The sequence below is a fragment of the Oncorhynchus keta genome, chromosome 4 (assembly GCF_023373465.1).
Source record: "Oncorhynchus keta strain PuntledgeMale-10-30-2019 chromosome 4, Oket_V2, whole genome shotgun sequence".
Taxonomy (NCBI): Eukaryota; Metazoa; Chordata; class Actinopteri; order Salmoniformes; family Salmonidae; genus Oncorhynchus; species Oncorhynchus keta.
In genome coordinates, this window is record NC_068424.1 from 66,320,791 (window position 1) to 66,346,270 (window position 25,480).

The following is a 25,480-nucleotide window of genomic DNA, read 5'->3' on the forward strand; positions in this document are numbered from 1 at the left end:
CTTTCAAATGTAACAGAAAACCCCCCATGCTACCCATGGGGCGGCAGGGTAGCCTAATGGTTCGAGCGTTGGACTAGTAACCGGAAGGTTGCAAGTTCAAACCCCCGAGCTGACAAGGTACAAATCTGTCGTTCTGCCCCTGAACAGGCAGTTAACCCACTGTTCCTAGGCTGTCATTGAAAATAATAATTTGTTCTTAACTGACTTGCCTAGTTAAATAAAGGTAACATTTTTTTTAAATAAAAAAAATGCAGCCACATCAATTCTCTTTTTATTTTAGTATAACTTTGTCATGTGAAATTGGAAACAAGATCGTATGAACATTACATGATCAGATAAAATAATGTTTTCTTTCTCCCTAAACCCACACACACGCAAACACACACTCATGCAAAAACACACAGACATACACACATGGTGAGATGTGATTCGAGGTCACAGTGCCCAGAGGGGCTGGCTTGTGCAATAGGCAGCTTGCTCCTTCGCCTGGGTTCCACCTTGCGCTGCAGTGAACTGGACAAGATACAAAGTCAAAACATATTCAAAAAGGAACAACCCCTAGCCCCTTCCCTCTTCAGTGATTGTAGATCTGAACAAACTAGACAGGTTTAATAATACATTACATTTTTAATGCACTTTTCATTACACCTATTAACTCAAAGGGGAGACAGGTGGCCTCGAGATTATAGCGTTAGGCCAGTAACAGAGAGGTCGCTTTTTCAAATACGGGAGCTTACAAGGTGAAAAATCTGTCTCTGTGGCCTTGAGTAAGGCACTTAAGCCTAATTGCTCCAGGGGCACTGAACAGGTGTGACCCCACTCCCTACGGGTGTTTCAGGGAGAGTTGGGGTATGCAACACATTTCCATTACATATTTGTGTATAACAGGACAAATCTGCCCCCCCCCTGCAAATAATTAACTAGTAATTTAAAAAGTGATTTTACATACTGGTACATCCTACTGGTGTTTGCAAATAGGAAGATATGGGATAGGTGTAAGGCATATGATGGCTCCACCTTTCCTTCCAGTGGTTTATGGGGAGCTTCCTTCATATTGCCTATCCAGTCTCTTCCCATCTGCAAACACCAGTAGGAACTAAGGTAAGGTTTGTGGAGTTTTCCTGCATTTAAAATTGTCTTCTGTTACTAGCACTAATTTAGCAGATTGCTGCTATTTTTGGAGAAGGTTTTACTCACAGTGATTGTGATATGTGATTGTTTAGCTACTTTAGTTGAATGCACTTATTGTAAGTCACTCTGGATAAGAGCGTCTTTCTAAATGACTCAAATGTAACTGTTTTCAGACAGAGAAAGGGGACAGGAATTGCCAGAAGAGAGAGAGAAATGGACAAAGTAGGTAAATGAATATAAACTACCGTTCAAATGTTTGGGGTCACGTAGAAATGTCCTTGTTTTTTAAAGAAAATCACATTTTTTGTCCATTAAAATAACATAAAATTGATCAGAAATACATTGTAACAGAGTGCCTCTGTCCAGTGTCTGTGTTCTTTTCTTAATATTTTCTTTATTGGCCAGTCTGAGATATGGGTTTTCTTTGCAACTCTGCCTAGAAGGCCAGCATCCCAGAGACACATCTTCACTGTTGACGTTGAGACTGGTGTTTTGCGGGTACTATTTAATGAAGCTGCCAGTTGAGGACTTGTGAGGAGTCTTTTTCTCAAACTAGACACTAATGTACTTGCACCGGGGCCTCCCACTCCTTTCTATTCTGGTTAGAGACAGTTTGCGCTGTTCTGTGAAGGGAGTAGTGCACAGCATTGTACGAGATCTTCCATTTCTTGGCTATTTCTCGCATGGAATAGCCTTAATTTCTCAGAACAAGAATAGACTAACAAGTTTCAGAAGAAAGGTCTTTGTTTCTTGCCATTTTGAGCCTGTAATCAAACCCACAAATGCTGATGCTCCAGATACTCAATGTTTCTTTAATAAGAACAACAGTTTTCAGCTGTCCTAACATAATTGCAAAATGGTTTTCCAATGATCAATTAGCCTTTAATTTTTTAATTTTTTTAATTGACTTGGATTAGCTAACACAATGTGCCATTGGAACACAGGAGTGATGGTTGCTGATAATGGGCCTCTGTAGACCTATGTAGATATTCCATAACAAATCTGCCATTTCCAGGTACAATAGTCATTTACAACATTAACAATGTCTACACTGTATATCGGATCAATTTGATGTTATTTTAATGGACAAAAAAATGAGCTTTTCTTTAAAAAAACAAGGACATTTCTAAGTGACCCCAAACTTTTGAACGGTAGTGTATGTAGATGCATATATAGCTAAGTAAAACATTTTGTTTTCTCTTTTAGGTTAAAAGGTGGGAAAGTTACCCCTCTGAAAAGTCGTCATCAGACTCGGGTTCGGAGATGATGCTACCCTTGTCGGAGCCTGTGGTGGAGGCCTGTGTATTATGTGTGACGGGCAGGTGCTTGGACGGCTGTCTCTGCACGGTGGAGGTGAGGCCTGGGGTGGCCAGGTTGTTGTGGATGCCGCTGTGGATGTTGAGTGAGAAAGTTAGAGGCATATATATCATACGCCCCCCAAAATGCTAACCTCCCGTTATTGTAATGGTGAGAGGTTAGCATGTCTTGGGGTTATGATATTTGTACATCTGTAAATTTGTCACTCATCATGAATCACAATTCATTCAGGATTATCCGTAATCATGGTAGCATCCACATTAATGTAGAAGTGTTCAGAAACATATTATATTCTTATTTACAATAAAAGTGACTCCAATATGACACAATAGGTTATTTACCATTAATTTCTATTGGGCACAAAATAATCTGAAACACAACCAAAACAGCAAATCCTGCCAACAAAGTTGGAGTCACAAGCTTGATTTAATCATTGCATGTTATGAACATGGGACCAAATACTAAACGTTTGACTAAATTTAATAAACTATACATTAATTTTTCCAAATACTTATGACACCTTCAAATGGGGGGACTAGATACATAGAGCATTCATTTCTAAACAGTAAAAAATATATATCTGAAAATACCCTCATATAAAACATTTGATCTTAAATCCAAAATGCTGGAGTAGAGAGCCAAATTAAATGTTTTAGCTCTACTAAGCAAATAAATAAGTAGGTGAGTGTAGCTAAGTAAAACATTTAGTTCTCTCTATTAGGTTAAAAGGTGAGAAAGTTACCCCTCTGAAAAGTCGTCAACAGACTCGGGTTCGGAGATGATGCTACCCTTGTCGGAGCCTGTGGTGGAGGCCTGTGTATTATGTGTGACGGGCAGGTGCTTGGACGGCTGTCTCTGCACGGTGGAGGTGAGACCTGGGGTGGCCACGTTGCTATGGATACTGCTGCTGTCCAGCCATGGCCCTCTGCTAGCGCTGGACACTGACCCTGGAGGAGAGGTCAGGGGTCAAACCATAGAATTACATATACAATACAACTCATGAGTTTTATAGGATTTTTGTGGGTCAAAACTCAAAGGTCTCTGTTCAGCTCGCAAAACTCCACCTATCCAACAACCCATCTCTTTTTAAAGAAAACCATTCACCTTCTCAAATGTTCCAAGCCATTACTCCCCTCTTAACACATTTGATCGATTACATTGGGCCATGGGTTGTAGAAAGATGGGTCACAAAAATCAGGAATTATGGTTCACCAGCGCAATACTGTACTGTAGATATGTGGTAGTGGTGGAGTAAGGCCCGGAGGGCACAGTGTGTTGTGAAATCTGTGAATGTATGGTCACTTTAACATGTCATAAAATGCCTTAATTTTGCTGGACCCCAGGACGTGTTGCTGCTGCCTTGGCAGGAACGAATGGGGATCCATAATAATAATTACCTCTCTATACCTTTATCTCTTTTGTTAGTAATATGTGTGTATGTGTGCTTCTGACCCTGGGGGGTAGTCCTCCTGCGTTTGGCTGCAGGGGTGCTGTGGGGGGACAGCGTTGCGCTCCTCTCCCCATCCTCTCGGGGCTTGGAGGAGCCAGACTGCAGAGAGCGCTGGTACATCCTCAGAGCTGGCCAAGAGGGGGCAGCAGAGCCACACTCAGCACTCAGGAAAGCAGACCTGGGAGGGAGGGAGGGAGGGAGGGAGGGAGGGAGAAACAGACTCAGGTCAGGACTATCCTTTAGGCACTTCATGTAGATATGAAACAAACAGACAGCTCTATTTGTGTTTCTTGTGTGCAAGTGGGAAATGTGAAAAAAAGGACATGCATATCCTTATGTGTCTAGTTGCTGTGTGTGTGTGACTCACAGCTGGGCTCGGTCCTGACGTAGGAGTTTGAAACTGAACTCGCTGAGTATCTCAAGGAAGGGCAGATTGGGGGGTTGCTCCACCTCTGCTGCCTCCCGTAACGCAAACCGGATACCATCCCTGACCAACAGAGAACACTTCTACATACCAGCAAGAAATAACTTTATTTATCAAAAAGTTTGAGCTTAAACAGATTTTTTGTCAAGTGTGCGTATGTTTTTGTAAATTGTAAATGACTGTCTGCACAAATCATTTCTCAATTGGGACAATACATACACTACCGTTCAAAAGTTTGGGTTCAGAAATGTCCTTGTTTTTGAAAGAAAAGCTAATTTTTGGTCCATTAAAATAACATAAAATTGATGAGAAATACAGTGTAGACATTGTTATTGTTGTAAATGACTATTGTAGCTGGAAACTGCAGATTTTTTATGGAATATCTACATAGGTGTACAGAGGCCCATTATCAGCAACCATCACTCCTGTGTTCCAATAACACGTTGTGTTAGCTAATCCAAGTTTATATTTTTAAAAGGCTAAATGTTCATTAGAAAACCCTTTTGCAATTATGTTAGCACAGCTGAAAACTGTTGTCCTGCTTAAAGAGGCTATACACCTGGCCTTCTTTAGACTAGTTGAGTATCTAGAGCATCAGCATTTGTGGGTTCGATTACAGCTTCAAAATGGCCAGAAACAAATAACTGTCTTCTAAAACTGGTCAGTCCATTCTTGTTCTGAGAAATGAAGGCTATTCCATGCAAGAAATTGCCAAGAAACTGACGATCTCGTACAACGCTGTGTACTACTCCCTTCACAGAACAGCGCAAACTGGCTCTAACCAGAATAGAAAGGAGTGGGAGGCCCCGGTGCACAACTGAGCAAGAGCACAAGTACATTTGAGTGTCTAGTTTGAGAAACAGACACCTCACAAGTCCTCAACTGGCAGTTTCATTAAATAGTACCCGCAAAACACCAGTCTCAACTTCAACAGTGAAGAGGCGACTCCGGGATGCTGGCCTTCTCGGCAGAGTTGCAAAGAAAAAGCCATATCTCAGACTGCCCAATAAAAATTATAGATTAAGATAAGCAAAAAACAGAACTAGAAGGTCAGTCGCATCTTCACTGTTGACGTTGAGACTGGTGTTTTGCGGGTACTATTTAATGAAGCTGCCAGTTGAGGACTTGTGAGGCGTCTGAACTAGTCTAAAGAAGGCCAGTTGTATTGCTTCTTTAAATCAGGACAGCGGTTTTCAGCTGTCCTAACATAATTGCAAAAGGGTTTCCTAACGATCAATTAGCCTTTTAAAAATTAGCTAATTAGCTAACACAACGTGTTATCGGAACACAGGAGTGATGGTTGCTGATAATGGGCCTCTGTACGCCCATGTAGATATTCCATAAAAAATCTGTTGTTTCCAGCTACAATAGTCATTTACAACATTAACAATGTCTACACTGTATTTCTGATCAATTTGATGTTATTTAATGGACCAAAAATTAGCTTTTCTTTCAAAAACAAGGACATTTCTAAGTGACCCCAAACTTTTAAACGGTAGTGTATATTGACATTTAGTGTGTATATGTGACTGACATGTGCAGGGACACCAATGGTTTGCGGATGCGGTGTAGGTCTATGCCGAAGCTCATGGCCAGCCTTTTAGCTAGCTCTCTGATCTCCCCAAACTCCTGGCCTCCACCAACGCACTCTGGAGCCAGTGCTGAGAACAACTGACACACACACACACACACACACACACACACACACACACACACACACACACACACACACACACACACACACACACACACACACACACACACACACACACACACACACACACACACACACACACACACACACACACACACACACACACACACACACACACACACACACACGGTAATATATGAATATGTAGTATATCTGTAATAAACATTATTTAATTTAAGCATGCACACACCTGCTGCAGACTCAGGCAGACAGTCTTGGCGCTCTGCACTGGACTGATCATCTTGGTTTTGCTCAGAGTCTCCTTGATGATGTCACCGTAGTCTTTGTAGAACTAGAGGAAGTAGACAAGACTGTCACCCTCTCTATGGTTCTACCACTAGAATTACAATGATTCAATGTATTTCTATGGTTTCTACTATTATAATTATTAATAATTAATTTCTATGGTTCCACCTCTATAAATACAATGATTAATCCAATTTATATTGTTCTACCTCTATAAATACAATGATTAATCCAATTTCTATTGTTCTACCTCTATAAATACAATGACTCATCCTATTTCTATGGTTCTAACTCTAAAATTACAATGATTAATTCTCTCTCTGTATCTCTCTGGTTCTACCTCTCCGGTTCTACCTCTCCATATCTTTTTGGTTCTACCTGTCCATCTCTGCATTTCTACAGCTAATAGTCCTAAAACACGGAAATTAGTTTCCTCTGGTTGGTTCAACCATCCCTATGGGGAAAATGAATAGAGAAAAAAATAGGGTTTTGGGATAAATGCTGATAATAAGGTCTGAGGTTAACACAGGCTCAAGAGATCTTAAACACATTGTTCTATGAGATAATTTCAGTCAGTTAACATAACATTTATGAATTATGAAGCCTTTGTGCTTTTTAATAACAAATTCTTAAATTCACTAAAAGTGACATTAGCTGATGAAGCTGATATCATAGAACAAAACATACAATATCTCCTAAGCATGTGTTTACCACTGATCTATTTTCGGCATTTATCCAAAAACCTTACCAAAACTACATTTCTTTTCCTGAAAGGCTTTTGTCCAACGAACTATGGCAGAGTTAAGGCGTCTGTATGCTTCCCAACCGAATCAGTTTGAAAGAGTTCCTGCATATGTTATGACATTTTGTGACGTTTTTGTTCGTTTTGGACTTCGGTAAGTTTTTTTTTGTTTGTTTCGGGCACATATCATTTTTTCTTAAGGCAAGCCGTCGTCAGTGATTGGTTAACAGTAGGGATTCTTCAATAAAGTCTTTGATGTCATTCAATGAGAGATGACTCAGTTTCATGCACATTTTTTTCATTTAGAAATACTGCACTAAATCTTAGATGTAAAATTGTGAGACTAAGATCTCCCCGGAAAAAGCGTAAACATTTATGACAGATTTCTTGAGTTATCTTGGATTAATTCAGAATATTTTGAGTAAGTGTATACTGGCTACGGTGTCTCAAAATGGACAAAGTACTATTTACGCTTTTTTCTCGTTTTTCAAGCAAAGGTCTTTTAAGGAAGTATGCGAGCACACTCGTTCGGTTGAGCCTAGCCAACTTCAGCGAGCCGCCAGCCAAACTCAAGCAGTGCCTACAAAAAGACGCCGTTACTATTTCTCTAATACAGCTACCACTTTCATCAGTTAGTTTCTCACCCACTCTTTTCCCTGACTCACTCCTCTTCAGATATCCTGTCATCCTTTTCCAACCCCATGTCATGTCTTTGGCATGATTAAAAGTGGAGACTTATTTTTATCAAATCAATTTTCTGTAATTATTATTACGTGATTAAACTAATCATGTAAATGCAATTAACGAGGAAGTCGGGGCACCACGGAAAATCTTCAGACTACATCAATTATTCTTCAATCAATGAACTATTCTTTACCTCACGTAAATTATTGATTATCTGCACGAACCCAGACTTTACTATTAATCATCCATACACCAATTGGCTTAATCATTTATTTACTAACTAAATAATCACAGAAATTCATAAACAAACAAACAGTAGATATGTTATTCATAAACAAACAAACAGTAGATATGTTACTAACAAATGATAGGGAAGATTCCCTAGTGGGCTAAGCCGATATGACAGCTTGGTGGACAATGGGAAGTGTGTGTGGACTGAGACAGAGCGGAAAGGAAAAAACGGATCAAGAAATAAACACATTTAAAACTTCAAATGGTTTTGCTGGAGACAGCCAGCAAACCATTTAGCAACCGTTGCTCTTCTCTTACCGTCATAGTAATCACACAATAGAATTTACAACCAGTTGATAATTATATCAATTGAAATGCTAATCCTTTGCACATGAATGCTCACTCATTCGGGAATAATTGCAATCAATATATATTTACACCCATTTGTCGTGAAATTTTCTGTTGGAGTCAGTTCATCCGTGTCTCTTTCTCTCTCTCTCTCAGTTTCCTTGAAGATCCAAGTCTTACATGGTTAGAATGGATACTTCAGAGTGCCATTCAGAAATGTAGAATAGAATAGATGTTTCGGTGGTTGCCGGTATTCGCATCCCAGGTTGACATAATTTCTAGCTGCAGACTAGTAATTCATATCTAAAATTTGCTCTTCTTCTGTAGGGATCGATAGTCTCAGAGTTTAACCATTTCCAGCTGTGTAGTCAATGCTCCACGTGGTGTGGTTAGGAATTCACTAACTATTCGCAATCACAGGTCACGCTGTTGGTTTGCTTAGTCTTGGTACTCAAACCTGTACCATCTCAGTTTATACCGAGGTACGTGTGGTCTGAAGAGGATTTCCTCAGGAGGGGGCTTTATTTGTAACAGTAGAAAAGGCACCTCTATGACGCCTGATTGTGTCTGTGCTCACGGGGGCGGGCCAATGACTTAGTTAAACTTTAAAGGGAATACAATTCTCTCACATTAAAGGTTTAACATCACATCATTTCACAAATAGTTTCATCTTTACTCATTCGTTTTATACAAGAATTAGATAATATAATAATAATATAATAATAATAATAATATATGCCATTTAGCAGACGCTTTTATCCAAAGCGACTTACAGTCATGTGTGCATACATTCTACGTATGGGTGGTCCCGGGAATCGAACCCACTACCCTGGCGTTACAAGCGCCATGCTCTACCAACTGAGCTACAGAAGGACCAGATGGTAACCAGATAATTAAGAAATGTACACATTCAGAGTTATAGTTATGTGTGTTTCCTGTCGTCTCTGAGGTCATCAAATGAAACACCCTCGTCATACCCGTCCCTTAAGTGTCCACGGACCATTCCCACCTTCTCACAAGTGAACATTTTGTTTCATATTCCCATTTTGGAGTTAGGAGTTCGCCACGTGAAATTATTTGTTCTCTCTGTGTCTCTCTCTCCATACTGCATGGCCATGGATAAAGTCTCTGCCAGGAATTGACGACCTGAGATAACAGAACCTGAGTATAGGAGAGTGAGAGTGAGGGGGAAGCTACGATCTATACCCAGAAAGGACCAAGTCATGACACCCTCCTCCACCTTCTCACCCCTCCTCCCTTCTCACCCATCTCCCTCCACCTTCGCACCCCTCCTCCTCAACCTTTTCTCACACTCCTCCCACTCACTGCACATTCCCCTCTCATGCCCTTCTCTCACTAATCCTCTATTTCTCACTAATCCTTCCATCTTTTCTCTCACTCCCTCCCCATTTCTACCCCTCTCTCATTCCTCTCCTATCCTTCTTTCCCTGTTCTCCCACTCTATATATATATATATATATATATATATATATATTCTCCCCTCCCCTCCATCTCCTCTACCTTGCTGTAGTATTTGAAGACATCAGTGGCAGTGCTGAGATCCAGGATGCCGTAGATAACCAGTTTACAGTAGCCGGCCAGCTGGTTGCGCCGCCGCTGGAGAGTAGCCATCTTCACCTCTTCAACTCCCTCTGCCTCACCTGGAGAAAGAAGTGAGGGAGAGGGAGAGAGATAGCAGGGGTGAGAAGAGAGAAAGAGATGGCCCAGGTCAGAAGTAGTATAATAAATAGGGAGTAGGGTGCCATTTTGGTGTAGGTAGTGTAGTTATGATGGTTGCCCTACCGGACAGTTGGTCGTCGTCAGGCTCAGTGAAGACATAGTCAAGGAGGAAGGCAGCCATGTCGAAGCGGAGGGAGTCGGAGGGGGGGTGGGCCAGGGGTTGCAAGGTGGGCTGAGACCTCACTGAGCTCACCCCAAACAACAGCAGCATGTCACACAGCAGCTCAAATGCCTACCGAGAGAGACACAACACATCAACACACACTCCAGCACCAGGGTTTAATTCCATTTGATGTCAGTCAAGTCAAATAATAATTTTAAAAAATGTGTTAAAACCATGGCATAAATCACTTCTCCTGTTCAGTTTACTCAGAAGTCATTTGAAAATAGCTGACCCTTTTGAGTTATTGAATTAGAAATGTGAGTTTACTTCTTGAATTGACCTCAACCATGTTGAACACACACACATATCAATACCCCCCCCCCCCCACACACACACACTAACCTGGTCCCTGATCTCTGGCTGGCCCACAGACAGGCAGCTCTGACAGACGACGCAGAACGAACGCACCTCCTTCTTCAGACGCTTTACCTCTGCCTTGGAGGGGTGTGTGAAAGAATGGTGCATGGGTACATATGAATTTGCAGATATGTGTGTACATGATGTGTGTGTGTGTGTGAGGGAGAGAGAGAGGGAGGGTGAGGGAGAGTCAGGGAGAGAGAGGGAAAGTGAGAGAGGGACAGAGCAACAGATTGAGAACAACGGTGACAGACAGTGACTAAGCAGTACTAAGAAAATTATTTGTCTGTGTTTATGCCAGGGCTCAAGCTTGGGTAAACAACACATGTGAATGCCTAGTCATAACTGTTTATATGTGTGAGACTGAGCCTGCGAGTGTCGCTGTGGTGCACTCCAACAGATTGCTGTGTTAATTGCCTGCTGTCCACAGCTGGTGAGCTGGTAAATATGACAGGTTAGCAGTGCCATGCTCTAAGGGGGGCACCTCAGAGGGTACATAAGGTAGGGAAGTAGGGCCATCTTAACAAGACAGGCAGGCAGTGCCATGCTATGAGCACCTTGGTTGGTGTAGAGTTGGCCACCCTGACTTTCTCCCAGAGCACGTGGAACGCTGCACACTTCAGAGCAGGAACCATCAGCTGAAACGACATGGGACAACAATGATGGAGGTTGGTTATTTTACATGACATTTCTTCCTGCAATGTTCAATAGATGTGTGTCAGTCAGTGTGTGTGTACACAGACCTCTTTGTCGATATCTCTGGACTCCACTCCACTCTTCAGCAGCTGAAAGCAGGGTTCAAACAGCTTCCATGAAGTCAGGTCCTTGGCACTGAAAACACACACCTCAGTTTCAGTCTAACACCAATATGGCGCACACACACACACACACACACACACACACACACACACACACACACACACACACACACACACACACACACACACACACACACACACACACACACACACACACACACACACACACACACACACACACACACACACACACCTGCTGAAGGCTGCAATTCTCGTCAAGGCAGTAGCAGCACTGTACACCTCATCTTCATCAGCAGTGCCCTGAGCACAGAGATAGAGGGAGGGATAGAATATCATCAACATGCTTCAAGAGAGTGTGTGTGTGTGTGTGTGTGTGTGTGTGTGTGTGTGTGTGTGTGTGTGTGTGTGTGTGTGTACCTGCAGCAGCTCGTTGAGGTGGGAGCTAAAGCGGTCGGTCAGACTGTCCAGTAGCTGGCTGACGACCAGGTCGGCACGGCCGGAGAAGGTGTACTTGTCCTGGCTGAGGGCACACGTCACGCGAGCACAAGCCTCCAAAACACCCGACTCCGTGTGTTTCTCCACGATGCCACACACCTGGGCCAGCAGCAGATCCAGATACTGAAGGGGGAGATGGGGGGGAATAAAGAGAGAAGGTGCACTTGAGTCCAAGTCATGTGACTTGAGTTGACAACCCTTGTCATGTTGTATTTTAGCCTACAGGGGGAGCAGCTGTGTAAAGGGTGCTCTCTGCCAGCGATTCTCAACTGGTGGGTCTGTTGGGTTGAGGGAGGTATTGAGTGGGAGAATGTAGGAGTAGTGTCCTAGTAAAAAAATCTCTCGTACTCTCTCTCTCTCCTGTCTCTCTCTTTCTCTCTCACCTTCTCCAGTCTACCAGTGCTGCTGTAGGTCTCCAGGTCAAAATGAAGCGGAGCCTTCAGAAGGCAAGTCACTTTCTCCACGTCTGCCGAGTACTGTGTGACAAAATTACAAAACAATTTGAAAAAAGCTTAGAATCAGAAATATGTTTGTAACATCAAATAGCCATGGTGATCAAGTTACACATCCATAAAAAACCCTATCAATGAAAAAATAACTAACCGTTAAACCAGTCCTAAAACATAATATATGAACTATACAGGGCCTTCAGAAAGTATTTAGACCCCTTGACTTTTTCCACATTTTGTTATGTTACACAGTGGCCTCCATCATTCTTAAATGGAAAAAGTTTGGAACCACCAAGACTCTTCCTAGAGCTGGCCGCCCGGCCAAACTGAGCAATCGTGGGAGAAGGGTCTTGGTCAGGGAGGTGACCAAGAAGATGGTCACTCTGACAGAGCTCCAGAGATCCTCTGCGGAAATGGGAGAACCTTCTAGAAGGACAACCATTTCTGCAGCACTCCACCAATCAGGCCTTTATAGTAAAGTGACCAGACGGAAGCCAGTCCTCAGTAAAAGGCACATGACAGCCCGCTTGGAGTTTGCCAAAAGGCACCTAAAGACTCTCAGACCATGAGAAACAAGGTTCTCTGGTCTGATGAAACCAAGATTGAACTCTTTGGCCTGAATGCCAAGCGGCATGTCTGGAGGAAACCTGGCACCCTACGATGAAGCATGGTGGTGGCAGCATCATGCTGTGGGGATGTTTTTCAGCCGCAGGGACTGGGAGACTAGTCAGGATCGAGGCAAAGATGAACAGAGCAAAGCACAGAGTTTTCCTTGATGAAAACCTGCTCCAGAGTAGAGGTCGACCAATTAATCGTAATGGCCGATTAATTAGGGCCGATATCAAGTTTTCATAACAATCAGAAATCTGTATTTTTGGACACCAATTTTTTAAAACATTTTTTTTACACCTTTATTTAACAGAACAACAGATTTTTACCCTGTCAGCTCGGGATTCAATCTTGTAACCTTACAGTTAACTAGTCCAACGCTCTAACCACCTGCCTCTCATTGCACTCCACGAGGAGCCTGCCTGTTACGCGAATGCAGTAAGCCAAGGTAAGTTGCTAGCTAGCATTAAACTTATCTTATATCAATCAATCAATCAATCAATGATTAACTACACATGGTTGATGAGATTACTAGTTTATCTAGAGTGTCCTGCGTTGCATATCATCGATGCGGTGCGCATTCGCGAAAAAGGACTGTCGTTGCTCCAACGTGTACCCAACCATAAACATCAATGCCTTTCTTAAAATCAATACACAGAAGTATATATTGTTAAACCTGCATATTTAGCTAAAAGAAATCCAGGTTAGCAGGCAATATTAACCAGGTGAAATTGCGTAACTTCTCTTGCATTCATTGCACGCAGAGTCAGGGTATATGCAACAGTTTGGGCCACCTGGCTTGTTGCGAACTAATTTGCCAGAGTTTTACATAATTATGACATAACATTGAAGGTTGTGCAATGCAACAGGAATATTTAGACTTAGGGATGCCACCCGTTAGATAAAAGACATAACGGTTCCGTATTTCACTGAAAGAATAAACTTTTTTTTCTTCGAGATGATAGTTTCCGGATTCGACTATATTAATGACCCAAGGCTCGTATTTCTGTGTGTTATTATGTTATAATTAAGTCTATGATTTGATAGAGCAGTCTGGCTGAGCGATGGTAGGCAGCAGCAGTCTTCATTCAAACAGCATTTTCCTGCACTTCACTGTGCTTCAAGCATTGCGCTGTTTATGACTTCAAGCCTATCCAACTCCTGAGATTAGGCTGGTGTAACAGATGTGAAATGGCTAGCTAGTTTGCGGGGTGCGCACTAATAGCGTTTCAAACGTCACTCGCTCTAAGACTTGGAGTGGTTGTTCCCCTTGCTCTGCATGGGTAACGCTGCTTCAAGGGTGGCTGTTGTCAATGTGTTCCTGGTTCTAGCCCAGGTAGGAGAGAGGAGAGGGACGGAAGCTCAAAGGTTAATGAAATACAAATCGTATAGAGAGAAATAGTCCTATAATTCCTAACTACAATAATAATAACTACAACCTAAAACTTCTTACCTGGGAATATTGAAGACTCATGTTAAAAGGAACCACCAGCTTTCATATGTTCTCATGTTCTGAGCAAGGAACTTAACTTTCTTACGTGGCACATATTGCACTTTTATTTTCATCTCCAACACTTTGTTTTTGCATTATTTAAGCCAAATTGAACATGTTTCATTATTTACTTGAGGCTAAATTGATTTTATTGATGTATTATATTAAGTTAAAATAAGTGTTCATTCAGTATTGTTGTAATTGTCATTATTACAAATAAATAAAAACATGTTTTTATTTATTTTTAAATCGGCCGATTAATCGGCATCAGCTTTTTTGGGTCCTCCAATAATCGGCATCGAAAAAACAATATCGGTCGACCTCTACTCCAGAGTACTTAGGACCACAGGCTAGGGCGAAGGTTCACCTTCCAACAGGATAATGACCCAAAATACACAGCCAAGACAACGCAGGGGTGACTTCGGGACAAGTCTCTGAATATCCTTGAGTGGCCCAGCCAGAGCCCGGACTTGAACACTATCGAACATCTCTGGAGAGACCTGAAAAGCAAGGCTTGCCATCGAACCTGACTGAGCTTGAGAGGATCTGCAGAGAAGAATGGGAGAAACTCCCCAAATACAGGTGTGTCAAGCTTGTAGCGTCATATCCAAGACTCGAGGCTGTAATCGCTGCCAAAGGTGCTTCAACAAAGTACTGAGTAAAGGGTCTGAAACCTTATGTAAATGTGATTTTACATTTGTAATAAATAAGCAAACATTTATAAAAACCTGTTTTTGCTTTGTAATTCTGGGTTATTGTGTGTAGATTGATGAGGATTAAACAATATATATATATATATATATATATATATTTTAGAATAAGGCTGTTACATAAAACAATGTGGAAAGTCAAGGGGTTTGAATACTTTCCCTAGTAAAGTAGCATGTGTTGACGGGTTTGAGCGACAGGTGTGTTAGGATCCATTTCTGGTTTATCATGCAGCGGTATCAATATGCTCTTTGTCACTACCTTGGCCAGTAGCTGGGGCAGGAGGGTGATAAAATGGGTGGTGATGCGTCTCTTGTCCTGGGCTTGGGTCTTCTTATCCTTCATGCTCAGGATCTAAAAAATAAAAACAACACACACACACCTCTCTCTTGTCAATGCAATTTAGTGACCCTGCAGTCTTTTTCCTGTCTGATGGTTTAGTGTTGGTGGTGGTCACCTTCTTTGCCTGAGCTCTTCCTACAGGCGGGTATCCTTCAGCTGCCTGTCTGACAGCACACATCATCAACTCTATCAACGCCCCCTCCTCCTCATCCACCAGACCTGACAGACAGAGAGGGCGAGGGGGAGGGATGGGGAGGAAGATGGAAGGAGGGATGGAGGGGAGAGAGAATGAGAACAAGGTGAGGGATAGTCGGGGAAGGAGGGAGAGGGAAGAAATAGAGAAGGAGGGAGGGAAAAAGATGAGGGCATTCGAGGAAAGAAAAGCAGGCAAGAAGAAGAGGGGACAAGGGTGAAAGTGAACATTTTTTACTACTGGTTTACAGCAACAACGTCCATTACCAGTGGTTTACAGCAACAACGTCCATTACCAGTGGTTTACAGCAACAACGTCCATTACCAGTGGTTTACAGCAACAACGTCCATTACCAGTGGTTTACAGCAACAACGTCCATTACCAGTGGTTTACAGCAACAATGTCCATTACCAGTGGTTTACAACAACAATGTCCATTACCAGTGGTATACAACAACAATGTCCAATGTCGTTGTTAGGTAAACATTAAACAAACTCTGTACCTCGTCCCTGGTCAGCCTCCTGTACCAGCAGTGATGTCATGGTGTCCCAGTCCCTCAGCTCAGCGCCTGCTACACCCCATAGACTGTCCACCAGGTAGGCCCCGTGCTCATGGAACTGACACACAGACAGGGGGAGGGTGGGAGATTCAGAGACATCGAAAGGGAGAAAAGAGGGAGAGGAATGAAAGGGACAGTATGTTGTGGTGTTGCAGTATATACCAGGGTTGGGATCAATTTGAATTTTGATCAGTAAATTCTGGAACTAAACTGACATTTTCAATGACCTAATAAACTGAAAAGGAAAAGCTATTTATTTCAAACATTTTTATTAATTAAGCCAGGAAAAAGTGTTTGACCCAGAAACTGTATTGAATGAGAGAGACCAGAGAGAGAGAGACCAGAAAGAGAGAGAGAGCGACCAGAGAGAGAGCGACCAGAGAGAGAGAGAGAACGACCAGAGAGAGAGAGAGAGACCAGAGAGAGAGAGAGAGACCAGAGAGAGAGAGAGAGACCAGAGAGAGAGAGAGACCAGAGAGAGAGAGAGACCAGAGAGAGAGAGACCAGAGAGAGAGTGAGAGAGAGTGAGAGAGACCAGAGAGAGAGTGAGAGAGAGAGAGACCAGAGAGAGAGATAGAGACCAGAGAGAGAGAGACCAGAGAGAGTGAGAGAGAGAGAGACCAGAGAGAGAGAGAGAGAGTGAGAGAGAGACCAGAGAGAGTGAGAGAGAGAGAGACCAGAGAGAGAGAGAGAGAGAGAGAGACCAGAGAGAGAAGAGACAGGAGAGCGAGAGAGAGCAAGAGAGAGCAAGAGAGGAGAGATGGGAGAGACAGGGGAGAAAGGGCCTACAGCAGCACCTGGATTTTCTGCTGATTCTAAACATCAGCCCCACAGGTATCTTCCACAAAGCTGTGAATGAGCTGAGAAACAAGGCAAAAAGAGCCTTCTATGCCATCAAAGGGAACATAAAATTTGACAGACCAATAGGATCTAGCAAAAATTATTAAGAACCCATTGCCCTTTTTTTAAATTTTTTATTTATTTTACCTTTATTTAACCAGGCAAGTCAGTTAAGAACATATTCTTATTTTCAATGACGGCCTGGGAACAGTGGGTTAACTGCCTGTTCAGGGGCAGAACGACAGATTTGTCAGCTCGGGGGTTTGAACTCGCAACCTTCCGGTTCCTAGTCCAACACTCTAACCACTAGGCTACGCTGCCGCCCCTGTATAGTTGTGAGGTCTGGAGTTCACTCATCAACCAAGAATTCACAAAATGGGACAAACACCAAACTGAGAGACTGCATGCAGGATTCTGCAAAAATATCTTCCGTGTACAACGTAAAACATCAAATGCATGCAGAGCAGAATTAGGCCGATACCCGCTAATTATTAAAATCCAGAAAAGAGATTCCCAAACATTACATAACAAAGCCATCACCTACAGAGATGAACCTGGAGAAAAGTCCCCTAAGCAAGCTGGTCCTGGGGATCTGCTCACAAAAAGACCCCAGAGCCCCAGGACAGCAACACAATTAGACCCAACCAAACCATGAGAAAGCAAAAAGACAATTACTTGACACATTGGAAAGAATTAACAAAAAAACTGAGCAAACTAGAATGCTATTTGCCTGTAACAGTGACTGACCCAAACTTAAGAAAAGCCTTGACTATGAACAGACTCAGTGAGCATAGCCCTGCGATTGAGAAAAGTCACTGTAGGCCAACCTGGCTCTCAAGACAAGACAGGATATGTGCACACTACCCACAAAATGAGGTGGAAACTGAGCTGCACTTCCTAACCTCCTGCAAATGTATGACCATATTAGAGACATTTCCCTCAGAATACACACATCCACAAAGAATTTGAAAACAAACCCAGTTTTGATAAGTTCCCATATCTGGGTGAAATACCACAGTGTGCAATCACAGCAGCAAGATGTGTGACCTGTTGCTATCAGAAAAGGGCAACCAGTGAAGAACAACCACCACTGCAAATACAACCCATATTTATGTTTATTTATTTCCCTTGTACTTTAACTATCTGCACATGATATGACCTTTGACATTTCTTTATTCTTTCATAATTTTTGTAGAGTGTAATGCTTACTTCTCAATTTTATTGTTTATTTAACTTTTGTTAATTATCTTGTTCACATGCTTTGGCAATGTTAACATGTTTCAGATGCCAATAAAACCCTTCAATTTAATTGAGAGAGACAGGAGAGAGTGTAGCATATTTCTTCAATTCAATTTGCTTTACTGGCGTGACATAACAATGTACACTACGGTTCAAAAGTTTGAAGTCACTTATTTTTTTTATTTTTTTTATTTATTTCACCTTTATTTAACCAGGTAGGCTAGTTGAGAACAAGTTCTCATTTGCAACTGCGACCTGGCCAAGATAAAGCATAGCAGTGTGAACAGACAACACAGAGTTACACATGGAGTAAACAATTTAGCAAGTCAATAACACAGTAGAAAAAAATGGGCAGTCTATATACAATGTGTGCAAAAGGCATGAGGAGGTAGGCGAATAATACAATTTTGCAGATTAACACTGGTGATAAATGATCAGATGGGCATGTACAGGTAGAGATATTGGTGTGCAAAAGAGCAGAAAAGTAAATAAATAAAAACAGTATAAAAACAGTATGGGAATGAGGTAGGTGAAAAGGGTGAGCTATTTACCTATAGACTATGTACAGCTGCAGCGATCGGTTAGCTGCTCGGATAGCTGATGTTTGAAGTTGGTGAGGGAGATAAAAGTCTCCAACTTCAGCGATTTTTGCAATTCGTTCCAGTCACAGGCAGCAGAGTACTGGAACGAAAGGCGGCCAAATGAGGTGTTGGCTTTAGGGATGATCAGTGAGATACACCTGCTGGAGCGCGTGCTACGGATGGGTGTTGCCATCATGACCAGTGAACTGAGATAAGGCGGAGCTTTACCTAGCATGGACTTGTAGATGACCTGGAGCCAGTGGGTCTGGCGACGAATATGTAGTGAGGGCCAGCCGACTAGAGCATACAAGTCGCAGTGGTGGGTGGTATAAGGTGCTTTAGTGACAAAACGGATGGCACTGTGATAGACTGCATCCAGTTTGCTGAGTAGAGTGTTGGAAGCCATTTTGTAGATGACATCGCCGAAGTCGAGGATCGGTAGGATAGTCAGTTTTACTAGGGTAAGCTTGGCAGCGTGGGTGAAGGAGGCTTTGTTGCGGAATAGAAAGCCGACTCTGGATTTGATTTTTGATTGGAGATGTTTGATGTGAGTCTGGAAGGAGAGTTTGCAGTCTAGCCAGACACCTAGGTACTTATAGATGTCCACATATTCAAGGTTGGAACCATCCAGGGTGGTGATGCTAGTCGGGCATGCGGGTGCAGGCAGCGATCGGTTGAAAAGCATGCATTTGGTTTTACTCGCGTTTAGGAGCAGTTGGAGGCCACGGAAGGAGTGCTGTATGGCATTGAAGCTCGTTTGGAGGTTGGATAGCACAGTGTCCAATGACGGGCCGAAAGTATATAGAATGGTGTCGTCTGCGTAGAGGTGGATCAGGGAATCGCCCGCAGCAAGAGCAACATCATTGATATATACAGAGAAAAGAGTCGGCCCGAGAATTGAACCCTGTGGCACCCCCATAGAGACTGCCAGAGGACCGGACAGCATGCCCTCCGATTTGACACACTGAACTCTGTCTGCAAAGTAATTGGTGAACCAGGCAAGGCAGTCATCCGAAAAACCGAGGCTGTTGAGTCTGCCGATAAGAATTTGGTGATTGACAGAGTCGAAAGCCTTAGAAGGACTTAGAAATGTCCTTGTTTTCCATGAAAACATCCATGAAATTAGTTGCAAAATGAATAGGAAATATAGTCAAGATGTTGACAAGGTTATAAATAATGATTTTTAATTGAAATAATAATTGTGTTGACTGTGCTGGCCACTCCATTACAGACAGAATACCAGCTGACTGCTTCTACCCTAAATAGTTAATGGATAGTTTGGAGCTGGTCATTGTCCTGTTTTAGGAGAAAATTGGCTCCAATTAAGTGCTGTCCACAGGGTATTGCATGGTGTTGCCAAATGGAGTGATAGCCTTCCTTCTTCAAGATCCCTTTTACTCTGTACAAATTTCCCACTTTACCACCACCAAAGCACCCCCAGACCATCACACCATGCTTGACAGATGGTGTCAAGCACTCCTCCTGCATCTTTTCATTTTTCTATGTCTCACGAATGTTCTTCTTTATGATCCGAACAACACATCAAACACTTTTTTCTAATCTTCCTCTGTCCAGTGTCTGTTCTTTTACCCATCTTAATCTTTTATTTTTATTTGCCAGTCTGAGATATGGCTTTTTCTTTGCAACTCTGCCTAGAAGGCCAGCATTCCGGAGTCGCCTCTTCACTGTTTTGCGGGTACTTTTTAATGAACCTGCCAGTTGAGGACTTGTGAGGCGTCTGTTTCTCAAACTAGACACTAATGTCCACTTGTTCAGTTGTGCACCGGGGCCTCCCACTCTTCTTTCTATTCTGGTTAGAGACAGTTTGCGCTGTTCTGTGAAGGGAGTAGTACACAGCGTTGTACGAGATCGTCTGTTTCTTGGCAAAGTCTCGCATGGAATAGCCTTAATTTCTCAGAACAAGAATAGACTGATGAGTTTCAGAAGAAAGTTCTTTGTTTCTGGCCATTTTGAGGCTGTAATCGAACCCACAAATGCTGATGCTCCAGATACTCAACTAGTCTACAGAAGGACAGTTTTACTGCTTCTTTAATCAGCACAACAGTTTTCAGCTGTGCTAACATTATTGCAAAAGGGTTTTCTAATGGTCAGTTAGCCTTTTAAAATTATAAACTTGGAACACAAGAGTGATGGTTGCTAATGGGCCTCTGTACGCCTATGTAGATAATCCATTAAAAAAATCAGCCGTTTCCAGCTACAAGTCATTCACAACATTAACAATGTCTACACTGTATTTCTGATCAATTTGATGTTATTTTAATGGACAAAGAAATCTGCTTTTCTTTCAAAAACAAGGACATTTCTAAGTGACCCCAAACTTTTGAACAGTAGTGTACATATTGCCAAAGCTTATTTTGGAGATTTACAATATTACCATAATTAAAATAATAATAATCAATATTGTCAATGGGACGACAGTAACATCAATAATTAAGGGTCAAAATAATCATACATTGAACATTAAAAATAAGCATAGGGGTGTGCAGCTTGGTTGGTCTGTCAGACTCTGTCCCTCATCTTATGGCAGGCAGCAATGTAGTGCGCTTTACCTCACTCTGGATGTAAAAGGAGACCAGCAGGTTGAAGAAGGCGGCCCGGCGACTGCCCATGTCTGTCTCCTGTGGCTCGCTGCTCATCGCACTACACAGTCTGACACACAAGATAGATTGATATTTTTAAGTGATAGTGGTAGGGATGGCTAGAGGATAAAGGGATATCATGTGGGACAGAGAGAATGGAGAGCGTTAGAGATGGTTTAAGGATGGAGAGATGACTGACTTGTGGTAGAGGAAGGCACCAGCAGCAGATGCCAGGCCTCTGCGGGAGGCAAACACCAAAGGATACACATGGCTACACTCCTCCTCGGACAAGCCTTCCTCTGTCCTTCTGCGCACACGCACGCACACACACACACACACACACACACACACACACACACACACACACACACACACACACACACACACACACACACACACACACACACACACACACACACACACACACACACACACACACACACACACACACACACACACACACACACACACACATTATTTACAGAGTAAATGCCACACACTCCCGCATACGCATCAATCTACTACCTGTGTGAACCAAAAAATAAACATACAAGAAATTCACATAGCCACAACACAGTTACACGCATTCACACACACTATAGAATTTCATAACGGCAAGCACTTGCTGGCAGACGTTCACACACACACACACACTCACTCACTGTTGGAGGAGCAGCAGCAGCTGGACAGCTTCCACCGCCACGTCTGGGTCCTTGTCTAGCACCATGCAGAGCATCCTCTCCTAAACAGAATCACACGACACACACACAAAGACAACAGAAAGGATGGAGCTGTCCAATTTCACTAAGCCAAGGAATAAACAGCCACTATCTCATGCAACACATAGGGCTTGAAGGTGTTTATGAAGCCATTTGAACTGACATGTTGGAGAATTGACTATTAGCCATCTGTTCTAGACACAAACAAAACCTGCAAACTGCAATACGTACAGAGTTAAAATACCACAAATTAGGGTTGTCACGATACCAGTATCGCGATAATCGGAATTATTGCGGCAAGGAAACAAAACATGAAGCAGATTTATTTTCTTGAAGAAAACAGTCCTACTGTTAGATATAAACAGCATTATGTTGTCACCTAGAGTCACATTAGTTTAATTGGCAAGCTATAGCACCCACAATATACAGTGGGGCAAAAAAGTATTTAGTCAGCCACCAATTGTGCAAGTTCTCCCACTTAAAAAGATGAGGCCTGTAATTTTCATCATAGGTAGTACACTTCAACTATGACAGACAAAATTATAATTTTTTCTCTCCAGAAGATCACATTGTAGGGTTTTTAATTTATTTATTTGCAAATTGTGAATGTTGAACGGTTTAAAGGTCTTACTCACATCGGCTGCGGAGAGCGTGATCACACAGTCATCCGGTACAGCTGGTGCTCTTATGCATGTTTCACTGTTACTTGCCTCGAAGCGAACATTGAAGTAGTTTAGCTCGTCCGGTGGGCTTGTGTCTTCCCTTTCTAGTCTGCAAGGGGTTGCAAGCCCTGCCACATCCGACGAGTGTCAGAGCCGGTGTAGTACGATTCGATATTAGTCCTGCATTGACTATTTGCCTGTTTGATGGTTTGTCGGAGGGCATAGCGGAATTTCTTATAAGCTTCCGGGTTAGAGTCCCACTCCTTGAAAGCAGCAGCTCTAACCTTTAGCTCAGTACGGATGTTGCCTGTAATCCATGGCTTCTGTTTGGGGTATGTACGTACTTACAGTCACTGTGGGAGGGGACGTCATTGATGCACTTATTGATGAAGCAAATGACTGATGTGGTGTCCTCCTCAATGTCATCGGAGGAACAACAGAACATATTCCAGTCCGTGCTAGCAAAACAGTCCTGTAGCTTAGCATCTGCTTCATCTGAACACTTTTTTAATTGATTTGAGTCACTGGTGCTTTCTGCTTTAATTTTTGTTTGTAAGCAGGAATCAGGAGAATAGAATTAAGGTCAGATTTGCAAAATGGAGGGCGAGCTTTGTATTTTTTTTAAAATTGAAATGTATTTTTCACCTTTATTTATTTAACCAGGTAGGGCCGTTGAGAACAAGTTCTCATTTACAATAGCGACCTGGCCAAGATAAAGCAAATCAGTGCGACACAAACAACAGAGTTATACATAGGATTAACAAACGTACAGTCAATAACACAATAGAAAAATCTATATACAGTGTGTGCAAATGTAGTAAGATTAGGGAGGTAAGGCACACGTGCTGCGGGTGTGTGCTGCTATGGTGACCAGTGAGCTGAGATAAGGCGGGGCTTTACCTAGCAAAGACTTATAGATGACCTGGAGCTATTGGGTATGACGACGAATATGAAGCGAGGGCCAAGAAACGAGAGCATACAGGTCACACTGATGGGTAGTTTATGGGGCTTTGGTGACAAAACGGATGGCACTGTGATAGACTGCATCCAATTTGCTGAGAATAGTGTTGGAGGCTATTTTGTAAATGACATTGCAAGTCAAGGATCGGTAGGATAGTCAGTTTTACGAGAATATGTTTGGCAGCATGAGTGAAGGATGCTTTGTTGCAAAATATGAAGCCAACTCTTGATTTCATTTTGGATTGGAGATGCTTAATTAATGTGAGTCTGGAAGGAGAGTCAGAACCGTCCAGAGTAGTAATGCTGGACGGGCAGGCAGGTGTGGGCATCGATTGGTTGAAGAGCATGCATTTAGTTTTATTTGCATTTAAGAGCAGTTGGAGGCCACGGAAGGAGTGTTGTATGGCATTGAAGCTTGTCTGGAGGTTTGTTAACACAGTGTCCAAAGAAGGGCCAGAAGTATACACAATGGTGTTGTATGCATAGAGGTGGATTAGAGAAACACCAGCAGCAAGAGCGACATCATTGATGTGTACAGAGAAAAGAGTCGGCCTGAGAATTGAACCCTGTGGCACCCCTATAGAGACGGCAAGAGGTCCGGACAACAGGCCCTCCGATTTAACACACTGAACTCTATCTGAGAAGTAGTTGGTGAACCAGGCGAGGCAGTCATTTGATAAACCAAGGCTGATGAGTCTGCCGATAAGAATGTGGTGATTGACAGAGACGCAAGCCTGGTCCAGGTCAATGAAGACGGCTGCACAGTATTATATTTTATCGATGGCGGTTATGATATCGTTCAGGACCTTGAGAGTGGCTGTGGTGCACCCATGACCAGCTCGGAAACCAGACTGCATAGAGAAGAACGTACGGTGGGATTCAAAATGGTCGGTGATCTGTTTGGCTTTTGAAGACTTTAGAAAGGCAGGGTAGGATAAATATAGGTCTGAAACAGTTTGGGTCTAGAGTGTCTCACCCTTTGAAAAGGGGAATGACCGCCGCAGCATTCCAATCTTTAGGGATCTCAGACGATATGAAAGAGGTTGAATAGGGGTTACGACAACTGCAGCGGAAAATCTTAGAAATAGAGGGTCCAGATTGTCTAGCCCAGCCATAGAATAATGCTTTTTAAAATTCTTGATTATCGTAGATTTATCAGTGGTGACAGTGTTTCCTAGCCTCAGTCCTGTGGGCAGCTGGGAGGAGGTGCTCTTATTCTCCATACACTTTACAGTGTCCCAGAACTTTTGGGAGTTTGTGCTACAGGATGAAAATTTCTGTTTGAAAAAGATAGCCTTTGCTTTCCTAACTGCCTTTGTATATTGGTTCCTAACTTCCCTGAAAAGTTGCATATCACAGGGGCAATTTGATGCTAATGCAGTACGCCACAGGATGTTTTTGTGCTGGTCAAGGGCAGTCAAGTCTGAAGTGAACCTATATCTGTTCTTAATTCAATTTTTTTTGAATGGGGCATGCTTATTTAAGATGGTGAGGAAAGCACTTTTAAAAGAACAGCCAGGCATCCTCTACTGACGGGATGAGGTCAATATCTATCCAGGATACCCAGGCCAGGTCGACTAGAAAGGCCTGCTCGCTGAAGTGTTTTAGGGAGCGTTTGACAGTGATGGGGGGTGGTCGTTTGACCACGGACCCATTATGGATGCAGGCAATGAGGCAGTGATTGCTGAGATCCTGGTTGAAGGCAG

The 25,480-nt window shown here is 42.7% G+C and overlaps 1 protein-coding gene across 7 annotated transcripts in view; it reads right to left on the bottom strand.

The window, feature by feature from the left end:
• Positions 1–25,480, bottom strand: part of LOC118384049 (cohesin subunit SA-2) — a 46,145-nt gene that overhangs the window by 652 nt on the left and 20,013 nt on the right. For 3 of the 7 annotated variants that reach the window (XM_052512976.1, XM_052513006.1, XM_052512965.1), the window contains 21 exons: positions 22,096–22,175; positions 21,633–21,740; positions 21,404–21,503; positions 16,117–16,231; positions 15,537–15,640; positions 15,341–15,433; positions 12,205–12,297; positions 11,744–11,944; positions 11,559–11,626; positions 11,291–11,378; positions 11,105–11,185; positions 10,533–10,625; positions 10,091–10,259; positions 9,809–9,948; positions 6,227–6,328; positions 5,857–5,993; positions 4,266–4,385; positions 3,901–4,076; positions 3,191–3,395; positions 2,359–2,520; positions 415–513 (listed from right to left, as the gene is read on the bottom strand). In XM_052512976.1, coding sequence (XP_052368936.1) covers positions 415–513; positions 2,359–2,520; positions 3,191–3,395; positions 3,901–4,076; positions 4,266–4,385; positions 5,857–5,993; positions 6,227–6,328; positions 9,809–9,948; positions 10,091–10,259; positions 10,533–10,625; positions 11,105–11,185; positions 11,291–11,378; positions 11,559–11,626; positions 11,744–11,944; positions 12,205–12,297; positions 15,341–15,433; positions 15,537–15,640; positions 16,117–16,231; positions 21,404–21,503; positions 21,633–21,740; positions 22,096–22,175 — 2,534 coding nt within the window. Of the gene's footprint in view, positions 1–410; positions 514–2,358; positions 2,521–3,190; positions 3,396–3,900; positions 4,077–4,265; positions 4,386–5,856; positions 5,994–6,226; positions 6,329–9,808; positions 9,949–10,090; positions 10,260–10,532; positions 10,626–11,104; positions 11,186–11,290; positions 11,379–11,558; positions 11,627–11,743; positions 11,945–12,204; positions 12,298–15,340; positions 15,434–15,536; positions 15,641–16,116; positions 16,232–21,403; positions 21,504–21,632; positions 21,741–22,095; positions 22,176–25,480 lie in introns of all 7 variants that reach the window. The other 4 variants (XR_008126366.1, XR_008126371.1, XM_052512999.1 and 1 more) reach the window with 4 other exon arrangements.